The 13405-nt window shown below is 42.0% G+C and overlaps 1 protein-coding gene across 1 annotated transcript in view; it reads left to right on the forward strand.

Annotated features, from left to right (window-relative positions):
• Positions 1-13405, forward strand: part of TRPM1 (transient receptor potential cation channel subfamily M member 1) — a 224436-nt gene that overhangs the window by 155059 nt on the left and 55972 nt on the right. Inside the window, exons 18-21 of the mRNA XM_089652440.1 lie at positions 637-865; positions 5995-6117; positions 8793-8924; positions 11477-11605. Coding sequence (XP_089508566.1) covers positions 637-865; positions 5995-6117; positions 8793-8924; positions 11477-11605 — 613 coding nt within the window. The remainder of the gene's footprint in view (positions 1-636; positions 866-5994; positions 6118-8792; positions 8925-11476; positions 11606-13405) is intronic.

Here is a 13405-nt window from a genome sequence, read left to right on the forward strand (position 1 = left end):
CAAATTGAAGTGGAACTCCAGCTAAAATGGTTTAAGCAGTTACAGTTTTTTTTTCTTTTTGGGATAAAGGTTTTGCATAACAGAATAAAAGTTGACCCCTGTAAGCACCCTTGTCAGTGTTAAATGGTATGCCTAAACCCCCTAAATGCTACTTTGCCTGGACAGCTTGGTCTGTTAAATGAAGTTGAAAAATAGCATGCTTACTGGTTGGATCTAAGAATTTGTGAGTTTTAATTTAAAGTGGTTGTAAATGCTCAGGGTTTTTTTTACCTTCATGCATTCACACCGTGGCTCCGTGTGTGAAAGGACACATGGAGCAGCATCTGGGAAGTGTGCATGCTCGGGTGCCCCCATAGCAAGCTGCTTGCTATGGGGGCACCCAACAAGAGGAAGGAGCCAGAAGCGCCGGTGGGTGACCTAAGAAGAGGAGGATCCTGGCTGCTTTGTGCAAAACCACAGCACCCAGTAGGTAAGTATAGACATGTTTGTCATTTACAAAATATATAAGCCCTTAGAATCACTTTGATTTTTTTTTGGGGGGGGAGGGGTTATTACCACTTAAAGTCTAGAACTAGACTATAGTGTTCAAATCTATAGCATGACCATCTGAAATATATCTTATTTTTCCTCCCTTAGGGATTTTGCTCAGCTGGCTGTGGAATTACTGGATCAATCATACAAACACGATGAGCAAGTTGCCATGAAGCTTCTAACTTACGAGCTAAAGAACTGGAGTAACTCTACTTGTCTAAAACTAGCAGTGGCGGCCAAACATCGGGACTTCATAGCACACACATGCAGTCAGATGTTACTGACGGATATGTGGATGGGACGTTTGCGTATGAGGAAAAATCCAGGTCTCAAGGTACTCTGATATTATATACAAATGCACATGGAAAACTGAGCTAAGAGCTTTTGTTAGTTATATGGTCTTATACTGATGACATTTGGGCATAACAGTCATTAGAAGTTAGACAGTTATTAGAAACAGATGCAGAGACATGCATACTATTGTAGCATACGTCACAAACTGAAGGAACTCACTTGGCCCTGCAAAACACTTAACTGGCAGTAACCAAAGAACCCACGTGTATATCACAGAATGATACAGGAAGTCCAAAGTGCCTATGTTGAAGCACATTGAACTATGCTTTTTAAGTGTTTTTAGCCCTCATCATGAGCTGCAGATATAGGTTTCTGACGGAACAAGATTTTCAAAGTATTTGTCTTTTGGTTTAATTTGATTTACATATTGTATGTATTTTAACCACTTGCCGACCGCGCATAGCCGAATGACGGCTGCACCGCGGCCGGCTAGTTCTGGGTGGACGTCATATGACGTCCTCCCAGAACGCGCTCTCCTGCGCGCCCCAGGGGGCGCGCACCCGGCGATCTCCGTGATCGCTGTGTCCTACGGACACAGCTGATCACGAGATGTGGTGAAAGGCCGATCCCACCGGCCTTTTACCACGTGATCAGCGGTGTCCAATGACACGCTGATCACAGGAAAATGCAAGTGCCGGTTCTCGGCTGCACTTTCCTCACGCTGTCAGATCGTGAGGAAAGTACTGCCGAGAACCGGCAGTTGTCAGAGCGGGGATCGGCACCGATCATCAGGGCACTGATGATCAGTGCCCTGATGATCGGTGCCCAGCAGTGACCCCCGCAAGTTCCTCCCAGCAGTGCGCCCACTAGCCCCGCCCACCCATGCCCAGCAGTGCCCCCACCTGTGCCCAGCAGTGCCCCCACCTGTGCCCAGCAGTGCCCCCACCTGTGCCACTCTGCAGTGCCACCTACCTGTGCCCAGAAGTGCCACCTACATGTGCCAGCAGTGCCACCCACCTGTGCCCACCCACCTGTGCCCACCAGTGCCACCCACCTGTGCCCACCAGTGCCACCCACCTGTGCCCACCCACCAGTGGTGCCCACCAGTGCCGCCCACCAGTGCAGCCCAGCAGTGCTGCCAGTCAGTGCCACCAGTCAGTGCCCAGGGGTTGTGCCAGTCAGTGCCGCCAGTCAGTGCCCAGAAGTGATGCCAGTCAGTGCCGTCTATCAGTACCCATAATCAGTGTCACCTATCAGTGCCGCCTATCAGTGCTGCATATCAGTGCCGCCTATCCGTGACCCCTAATTAGTGCTGTCTATCAGTGCCGCCTATCCGTGCCACCTCATTAGTACTGCCTATCAGTGCCCTTTAGTGCTGCCTATCAGTGCCCATCAGTGCCGCCTATCAGTGCCCATCAGTGCCGCCTCATCAACGCAAATCAGTGAAGAAGAAAAAATACCTGTTTGAAAAATTTTATAAAAGAAACAAATAAACTTTTTTTTTTTTTTCAAATTTTTTGCACTTTTTTTAATTTATAGCGCAAAAAGTAAAGCGCCCAGTGGCGATTAAATACCACCAAAAGAAAGCTCTATTTGTGAGAAAAAAATGATCAAAATTTCATATGGGTACAATGTTGCATGACGGCGCAATTGTCAATCAAAGTGCGGCAGCGCTGAAAGCTGAAAATTGGCCTGGTAAGGAAGGGGGTATAAGTGCCTGGTAGGCAAGTGGTTAATAACTTGTCTGACTCTCACTCAACTCCAAAAAACCTAAATCCACAGTTTCTGTTGAGACTTGACAGTGTCTATATTAATTTTCATCCAGTCTTTCCAAAATTTACTGATCCAGGCAATGATTCTCTTATGTACAGTATATGTGTAGCGATACCCCCGAAAGGACTGCTTAAGTTTGTTCACTCCGCCACTCTGCCTCTCAACCCCAAGAACTGTCTCAGTCCCAACTGACACAGCTGGCAATAGTGTAAGTGCAAGGACCAATGAAAAGCACACACTTTATAATAAAACACAGAGATCAGCTTTACTGTAAGACCTCTATGGGAAGTAATAAACATTGACAACAGGTATACGTTAGGTGAATCAAGAGAACAGCAAATACTGTGACCGAAAGCAATATAACTCACTTTTACACTCAGGCTGCTTTCAGGGGATTCCAACTGTGAATAACCCCAAGAGCAGAGGCAAACACTGAAATGGCAACCTCAAAGTGGGTCTAAACCCCTTTACATAAATTTGGCTCTATGATGTCCAAGCAGGAGGAGAGCAGAAGAATGACTCTCTGTTGTGTCAGACTTCTCCTTTCTAACCCCCGACACCACAAGCCCAATAGGCAAACATTGTACCCAACTGATGCTTAATAGCTACTTTCCAAGGTACAGCTATTCCCTCACACACCATGCAATATAGAGGCCTGAATACGCATGCGTGTGCCGTCAGTCTCTTGGTAACAGGATGAATCTTGGGATCTTCAGCTAGCCACTTTCGTTGGTACACTTAAACTCCTATGGTAAAAGTATAATTGTAATCCTGTGGCAGTATTTGTATAGCATAGCAAATACTGTGTCTGTTTAGCAGGGCCATCTACACAACCCACTGCCTGGTGAGTATGGGCAAAGTGTAATGTCTCTGTCTGTGTGCAGTGTTCCTGTCATCTGCCAGTGGGCAAAATCCCTCTCACCAGATCCTGTGACTAAGACCCAAACGATCGTCCTGGAAATGACAGGCTGCTCTGGTCACCTCACGATGAGCGCTTCACTCTGTCGGTGTAGGCACTGTACTGTAGGTCCACATCTCTCAGTTTGGATGTTCCCCTGACTAATGTAGATAACTCAGCATGCTGTGAACTGACCATAAGCACTTCTCTGTTAGGTCCAGACTGTTACCTTGCCACATGCAGACTGCCTCCCCTCAGGAGAAACAAGATGGAGTCCTTCCCTCTGCTCTCACTAAGCATGCTGGTCTTTGCAGTTCCATTTCTATATAAGCCTATCAGGCCATTTCTGTTCAGGACTACATATTCCACAATGCTTTGCAGCTGCACCTCCTGCTTGAGAAAGTCCCTGTCATTGGCTCCTTTAATGGCTCTTTTGATTGGATCTCTCTCTCAATTACAGTCTGAGAGGAGAAGGGAGGGGCTGAAATCCCTCACTGTGCAAGTGCAAGGGCTCAGAGGAGATGCAAGTCAATAGGATTAATTTCCTATGCTACATATGGAAAATGTAACCCTTTTTTATAACAATCTAATGCAAACGAAATATGGAGTCTTCCACCATCACAGCACCATAAGTTCTGTAGAACATTAATATTTATAATCATCCAAACTTTATAAATACTTAAATGGTATGCTGAAAATGTAAAAATGAGTTTAAAGACAGACCAAAGGGTTTAGGGTAAATAGAACCTTACTCTTTCAAAAGGTAAAAATATTAAAGAATAATGCCTACAACTGACATGTATATTGAGGGGCATAAAAATAAACATAGGAGTCCAAGGCTTGAGTGCATTGGGGCACACAATGTGGTTTTGGGATCATGCATGAGTCCATAAACAAGGAGCATTCCTTTCCAGGTCACTGGCAGGGCAGGCAGCTATAGTGTATCTTCAGTGCATTCTACTGTGAAAATCACATTTTTGTCTACAGGAAAAAATAGATAGGAATTTATGAGTTACAGAAACTGCTGCCTTGTACAGTATTCTGTTTCTGTGTGTGGCAAGAAGCTACTATTGTATTTTCATCCTCGATAATCTTTATCACAGGTTTTTGCACACAATAGTCAGCAGCCACGGTGACTGACAATATCCCTCCTATCTTCCTTAGACATGAGTGGTTCCAGGTCACTGGCATAAGACAGAAAATTGCCAGCTATTCTACACTCAGTGCAGAACAAAGTCAAGGGTTCCCTCTGATGGTGTTGCTGTGTAAGGAAAACAAAAGAGGGTGGGGGGTAGGTATAGAGATCATGCACAAAGGAGGTGATGAAAAAGATCTTTATTAACTATTGCCATATAATATATCTTTTTGTAAAAAATTTATTTTTTATGGTATTTGTCCTCATTGGGCTGTAACATTAGCATCAGCATGACCAAGTACCAGGGGCGGACTGACCATTTGGAAACTCGGGCACTGCCCGAGGGCCCGGGGTCAGTAGGGGGACCCATGAGATGCCCCTGGTACCTTTTTCATAGGCTTTTTTGAGTTTGGGCAAGGACACAGGGGCCCCATGATCCCCTATTACTCATTGGGCAAGGACACAGGGGCCCAATGAGTTGTCAGTCTGCCCCTGCCAAGTACTCTTTTTTTGATGACAGGTTTCAACAGTTAAAAGGTGTTTCTGAAATGTATTTTTGCTGAAACACCAGGTATTTAAACACACAATTGTTTCTTATATTTCTTGAAGTAAATAATTGTTTTAATGTTTTAATGAAGTAAACAAAGTCCCTTATTTTCTGAATCCTAATCCTAATATATTTACCTAAAATATTGATATCTTCAGTTGAATATAAAAGTCCAGTTGGTGTCCTGCACCTGAGAGATTTGACTTATCTAGTACCTAGGACAGTTGTACTATATAAGTAGAGGCCCTAATACCATAAAATAAAAAAAGGGAAAACAATTTGCAGTTAAATAACTTAAATTAAAATATAAGAATAGACCTGAAATGAAAAGGTTTCCTGCCCTGGTTCATGGACTTAAAGGGTGAACTCCCATGTTATTACATTGGAATAATATTTTCTATATAGAGTGTAATCATAACTTTATCCCATCTAGTGTATAAAAGTGTGTAATTATAGGAAAATTATTACACTGATATTTTAATTGGTTTAATTTTGCTTCACTCATTGTGCTGCCTTGTGTTAAATAGGCCAAAGTGAGAAAAGCCCTGGGCACTCAGTAAATGCAAAAGCTGCTGTTCATGACTAGCTAGACTGGATGACATGCCTCAGATGTAAAAGCCATCTCACAGTCTGAGAATTGCTGGACTGCAATAATGCAGTTATATCCTAAATGAATAAGCATGAACCGCAAGAAGTTATTATGAGACACTTAACATATATACACAAGAAATTAATTGACTATGTGTAATTATATAATTAAATAATGCTTTAAATAAAAGTTATGAATTTTATCCAAACCTTTGTTTCTAAATACAGGTAATAATGGGCATTCTCCTACCTCCTACAATATTATTTTTGGAGTTCAGGTCCCAAGATGACCTCTCATATCATACCTCCAAGGAATATGAAGAAGGAAAAGAAAAAGAAGATGACAATGCTGTAAGAAATTTGTCACACTGTCATTTTCTGTATGTGTATGGCTGTTGCATGAACATTTTCAACCTCAAATACCTGCTAAATAGAATATTATACCTCTAAAACTCATTTAGTGCTTTGGTAGTGCTGGTGTAAATAGCATCAGTTTGACATCAATATGAGATGCTTCTGAGACTTGCTTCAAGCAACATTCCTATAGAATTGCATGACAAAGCAAAACCCATCAGATGTGAACAAAAGCATGTTGACACATGGCCTTTTTTAACTTGATGCAAAAAAAAAGATCGCTGTACAGTAACCAAACAGTAACAAGTCAGAAATCAGTATACAACATTTTGGACTGACCGCTAGAGCCAATCAAAATGCACTGTCTGTCAGCTATAAATTATTGCATGTCTTACCTTTGAATTATATTATGAAAACCCATTGGTATAAGTGGGTATCTCAAGTTGGGATCTATAAATGTGTTTCTCAGTTTTAATTATCCTTTTTATAAAGCCACTTCTAAGAAGTATCCTCTGATGTGAGCCTACTTATCTCAAGTGTCCTTTAACATATGGACATGGACAATTACTATGTAAAGGGCAGGGTTAAGCATGATGTATTACTTGCTTTAATTTTAGCTTGATGTAATCAGTAGTAGACTACAAAACGTAACCCCAGAGCTTGCCAGGTGTCCCCTAGTGTATACTTATTAGTGTTATGAAGTGAGGGATTTCTTATTGTCCAACTGAATACTCAGGTCAGAAGTTGACCGTGAATAAATATCAATATGAATAAATGTATTTACTAAACTGCTCTATGAAGTGGAAGATTTAAACAGATAAAGTAAGTTATTTACTGATCACTCCCAGACAATATTTAATGCTAACTTGCTTGGTTATTGAAGGATCTGTACATTGAATCAATTGTTCTACATGCAGATGTTAAACTGGAGTGCAAAAAGGTTTCATATTTTGAACAGAGTGTGAAGGAGTAGAACCTCCATTTCAGTTTAATTTTTAGTCTCTGGAACTTGACTGAATGTGAGAGGACATCTAACCAAAGTGAGTTAAATACCATCTTTTATAGTTGTCGTAATAACTAGTGTTCTTACTGTACCCCAGTACCTGTTCCAGTAAAAACGACCAACATTTTGATTTCCTCTCACTTTCTATGATATCTTTTGTGTCTTTAGGAAATGGGAATGTCTTTAAGAGGTGCATAAAGAACAATAACAATGCTAAGCTGCCCCCAGGCCAAAATGCTGCTAATTTTAAAAATAACAAAATCTGTGTTGTAGAGTGAAAAAAAAAATTTACTTACACTTAGATTTTGCGACACAATTCATTTACCAAGATTCTGTGAGCACTGAGTATCCAAAATCTCACAAAAAGATTCTGTTTTTCTTGTGAGATTCGGGATCCTCAGCATTCTCAGGATCTCGCCAAAAGTACCATGTCTCCCTCACCTAGATGTCACTGACAGAAGCCAAGTGTACTGTAAATTGAGTTTTCTTACTTTTCTGCACATTTTGGAATGTGGAATGTGGGCCAGTAATTAATAAGCAGATTTCCAATAGCAGAGATTTTAATCCTTCACTACTCTATAGAAAAATTTTAATGGAGGTTGAGAGTAACAGAGATTTCTACATGTCTTGAAGGGCTAAAATAATAGCTGACATGGTGTCAAATTAAAAAATATATATGTTTAGTGGAATCCAGTAGACTGCATGATCCTAACAGCCTATTGAGTATGGGGTACAGGGGAGTCCCTAGGGTTGGTGTCACCCGATGCGGTAACACTTGGTGTCACCCCTCTGACAATCCCCACAGGATGGCTCGGATCTGCGGATTGAGCATAATGGATCGGACTCCAATCCATTATGATCCCCAATCCACAGATCCGATCCATTATGTGGGGATCGTTGGCTTGCAACCTATACGGGGTTAACTGATCTCTCCACGAGCTCCGTGAAAAGGAAAGTTTTAAAGCAAGCCGATGATCCCTGCAAGATGGATCGGATCTGTGGATTGGGGAGCGTAATGGATCGGGCTTGCTTTGAAACCTTCCTTTTCGTGGAGCTCGTGGAGAGGGTCCGGTGTCACCCCGTGCAATAGGTGTCACCTATTGCACTCCCCCCGCACCTGCCTAGGGACGCCACTGATGGGGTAAGTGCAGTATTTACATCATTCTGCACTCCTATCTGTGTGAATAGGACCAGGCTACTACCTTAGAAAAATGGGGGGCAGGGACTGCGTTATTCTGACCTGACCAATTATAGACCCTGCCTTCCTTTTGGAGTAATCCCCTAGGTAAATGAAAATATTGCACCAGCCCTGTATAGGCCTGGAAGAATGAATCAAAAACTCTGCTGGACCCGGGTACATAGAGATTTATAGCTAAGCTGGTCTGGTCTCTCTATTTTAGCTTTGTATTTTTTTAATACATCTATCCCTCAATATTCAGTCAAATACTCCAGCACTAAAAACATTATTTTCAGCATTATTTGTTCAGAAAAAAAGTTGTTAAATTTTGGTTATTGTATTGTAATTTGAAATAATTGTAGATGTATGATTTTATCCAAACCTTAGCACGAGCTTTGCTTTCTCTAACTTTGTGAAATTATTATTAAATACTTCCTAAGAAGTGAAATGATGGGAATAATCCATGCCCAGTGACATGTTTATTTAATCTAGGATGGGAATGCTGATGTCAACTCCAGGAAAGGCGATGAAGAGAACGGAAACAAGAAACAAAGAAGTATACCAATTGGCACTAAAATTTATGAATTTTACAATGCCCCAATTGTCAAATTCTGGTTTTATACAGTAAGTTGAATTATTCGTAGTTGTGTTAATCTACTATACTATATGCACTTCTTAAATATTTCACATACATTTTTCACCTAGAATTAGAAAAACAAACAACACATGTTGAGCCATGTGGTACTGACAGTGCCACCCATAGCCCGATTCTGCCTAATCCAGCATGAATTTGAGCTATTTATGGCAGGCATAATGACCACAAACATAGTTCTAAATGGTAAAGTCAGTTTTAGTGTTGTTAAAAGGGAAACTCTTACATTTTTGCATCTCCCTACACTTTTGGTACCCTTACTAAGTATCTCAAGAAATAAAAAAGATTGACAGCAGCAAACCTAAAGAAAGATTAGCTTAAGTTCTGTTCATAATTTTGGGAAAAGAAAAAAAACAATCGCACATGCTAAATATGAGGCTTCTGGGTGCATCTGTGATTAAATATTAGCTATAAAATTGGGGGAAAATAAAGCCGGCTACAGATGGATCAAATCTCGGCCAGTTCAGCAGGGACTGACCAAGATTTGACGCATTTATGGGCACGCTGATTGTACCCAAGTTGATCCATCAATTAGCAAAGGTACAACCAGCATGTTGGATTTTTAGCATGCAATTATTACCAGTGGCTATAGCAGCTACCAATAATCATTGTATTCTCCCGGAAGGAACTGCTCCCTGTGTCCCCATCCCCCAGAAGAACACAATAGCTCCACAGGAGGGATTCCCCCATCAACACTGACTGTGGTCATGGGAGAATCAAGCAATTTTCTTTCCTACAATCCGTGGTTGCTAGAAAGAAAATCAAATAATCTACGGCCTGCCTACCTGTGAGCTCCAAGAGTCTTTTGCCACTGTCTCTAGCCTGGCCCCTATTTCCCTACATCCGTAGACTTATAGCACTTCTTGGACTAAACACTACCCACACCCCATCAGTCAAGTGGCCATCTGAAGAATTTACACTGCTTTTAGCAATATATAATTTATTTTCCATAAAGTAATTCAATCCAGCAACAAACAAACAAACACTTCTTTCACTTTACAGACTACAATGTTTTCACATACCCACACGTTTTTGTATATTGCTTGGTTTTGTAACTTTCATTGAACATGCATGCTTTGGCTAGTGGTCTGTGAAGATTGATATACCAATCGGTTTTTCATTACTGTATATTTTCCACAGAAAACAAAATATCAGTCCAGTCTATAAATGATGTCAAATGAGCCACTTGCTTGCTATTCTAGTGTCAGGGAGTGTGCACTTGCAATGTCATAATGATTTTATTTCATGCTCCAGTTATTTGGACTGAAGGAATTCATTACCTCCTTGTTCTATGAACTTTCCTTAGGTCAGATCAGAGTTCAGCACAGAGTTGATCTTTGTGTTAAACCATTTGACCTTTCTTCATAATTCTCTACAATCATCTTAAGGGGGATTATTGAACCAAAGATCAAGGACAAAACAAATTCCTTTGTGCTATTCCCTGGCACCTTTTCTCAGAATGCCTACAATTAATTATTGTGACCCAGAGGCACCTGTTTATATTCACTGCCATACTGCATCTTTAAGGTTTTCAGTTATGCTGCCTCTAGGCTAAATACAAATTGACAATTCATTTTAACGCCGCATTTAGCGCGCACCAATTTACCTGTAACATTAATACGTATTTCAAATGCCTTACACACGCATTCAATTCACGTCCACCTTAAATGCCCTCTGTGTTATGTTTTTTTTCTTATCCTGATCTCTCTCAATGCTTTACAAGCTCATCTTTAACTCATCTTAACTGTGCCTAAAAACACTATAGATGCATTACAGAACTTTTAGGCCTGGTTCACACCAGTGCATTTTACATTTTGTCCGTTTTGCAATGCTTTTTGCAGTGCATTTTGAGTTTTTGCATGCATGTTTTTACCATGTTTGGCGTGTTTTTCAGCAATTTTTTTGTTAAAGGGGAAATGTTTTTGTTGCTCGGCATAAAAAAATGCAAAGCACTGCAAAAACGCGCCAAAACCACACTAAATGCGTTTCAGCAGCATATCAATTGTAGCAAAGACACTGCTTTTAGCTTTTACAAAAGTCCCTGATCCTTTCCAAAAATGCAGCAGCTCAAAAAAGCATAAATGTGAACATGTCACATAGGAAACCATGTTAAATGGGGACAGTAGTGCGTTTCTGCAAAAAGCACTAACAAACACATTGGTGTGAACCAAGCCTTAAGGTACACTAAAAAAAAAAGTCAATGCAGGTGCTTGCAAAGCTTTAATGGCTGCAAAATTCCACAAGCAGCATTATTTTTTCCCCGGGATGACACAGGGCAACTCTAATGCATGCATGTGTACAGCTCATTTAAAATCAAGGAAGAGCAGTCTTAGAGCAGCAAAAACATAGCCAAACCACATGTTTGGTGGCCTCTATGAGGCCTTAATGTAATACAATAATATGCTTACATTCAGGTTTGTTGCTTAGAAATCAAGCAGTAGGATCATGCAAAGGTAAACAAAAAATAATTATATTAATACCTACTATCAAATATCAGATACATAAATCTACTTTTATTTTCCAGATTGCTTACTTGGGATATTTAATGTTATTTAATTATGTAATTTTGGTGAAGATGGAGCGCTGGCCTTCAATTCAGGAATGGATTGTCATCTCTTATATTTTAACCCTTGGATTAGAGAAAGTAAGAGAGGTGAGAACAATATTGTATTTTATGATAAACGTACACACAGCCAAATAAGTCAAATAAATCATACAATCAGTACAAAGTATACATATGGACTAAATTAAACTATACTTAAGGTGGATGTAAACCCTTACATATATCCATTGAAGTGACAGGCCTCAGATGACACACAGAGTTGAAACAAATCCTCCTACATAAGTTATACCTGTTTTCACAGACTCACAAAGCAGGGGCAGAGAACTCCAGTTACACACTGAACAAGAGCTGTGAGAGCTGATTGGAGGGAAGGGACACGCTCCCTTTTAAACAGCATACAGGAACAGAGCTTAGGTTGTCAGTCAGCTGAATATCCCTCCCCTGTCACCTTTTTAGCTCTTGGTGTCAAGAAAAGTTATTAGAAGTGACTCATGCGAGAGTGCGCATGCGCGGCCGGCCCACTACTATCACCAAGCGCAGAGCCATGAAACCGCACCTGCAAGTGCTTCAGCAGCATGATATACCATATAAATGGTGCTTTCCCTTTGCTGTGCGGTTCAGATACCAAGCCCGGGACCACGTATGCAAGACCACTGACGAACTCCTGGACACGCTACGGAACCTCCAGCTACACCCCCCCGCAACACCGTCAGAGACTTCCAGAAGGCGAACGGCGTCGTGCTCTCTGAAGAAACTACAGCCTCCGTCGACCCCTAATGGTCACCTGAATGTACACAAACGCGGCCGATTTTCATCTCCAGCTCCCTCACCACAAGACTCTATGGACTGAATCCTGTTGACCACTTCTACTCCTCCTACCGGCTCTTCGTGTGGTGGTCCGTGGCCACCCCTGTAGTCGCTACTTGCTGAGTTGAATTAATCGGCCCCCCCATCTGACGGTTTACATTGCACACCTGTATCCTTATTCTTGTTTGCTGGGCTTTAATTGTTTTTTTTCATACCTGTTTCTTTTGACCAGCTCAGGATACAGGCCATTCTAGATATGTCTTACGTTGGGTTGTTACCTGCCTTATTGTTTGCTAAGTTGGGGCTACTGTTGGGCCTCTACCTTGCCTATTGGACCCCCGGCCCCGGCGGCTCGGATCACCGGGTTCCGGTCTTTTAGAGGCTGTGCCGGGTGGGTCGGGGTCTCCGGCACCGGGGCACCCCGGGCTTCCTGCCCATTATGTTTGATGTTTTCTCTCTTTCCAGGATCGCTCACGTATTTATATGTCTACATGCTGTCTTACTTGCCGCCCGCGCACCTGTGCACTCTCCACTTGCCCCTTTGGTGTCCCGTTTTTTTTGACACCACTCGGGCTACAACCGCTCCCCGGACCACCCGGATTCCGGGTACCCCCGGGGACCGTTCTCCTTTTATTTTTCTTCCAGCCTCTTTATGGCCCTCTCTACCTACCCTAGACCACCCTTACCCCTCCCCACCTCAACCCTTACTTTTCTGTACGGCCCCTTGTTATTATCCAGTTTCTACAACCGCATACTTTCCCCTAGCTCAATTCGCAAGATGGCTCTCCTGAAGGGACTCCAATATTTACCAAATCACCGCTTCCTCCACCCATGGGTTCCCTGAATATCCTTACCCTGAATGTTCAGGGCCTTAATGTCCCGCAGAAGCGCAACAAAGCCTTTCGTTCTTTTGCGTCCTATAAGGCCCACATAGTCTACCTGCAGGAGACGCATTTCACTCCTACCTCCACTCCTAAATTTTTTGGCCCCTGCTACCCACAGGTCTACACCGCCTCTGCTACTGTTAAGTGCAGGGGGGTTTTAATTGCTCTTCACCGTACTACACCCTTCAAATTATGCACT

Source organism: Staurois parvus, unplaced genomic scaffold, assembly GCF_062004578.1.
Source record: "Staurois parvus isolate SC_StPar_1 unplaced genomic scaffold, SC_StPar_1.0 ptg000682l, whole genome shotgun sequence".
NCBI classification, from domain to species: Eukaryota; Metazoa; Chordata; class Amphibia; order Anura; family Ranidae; genus Staurois; species Staurois parvus.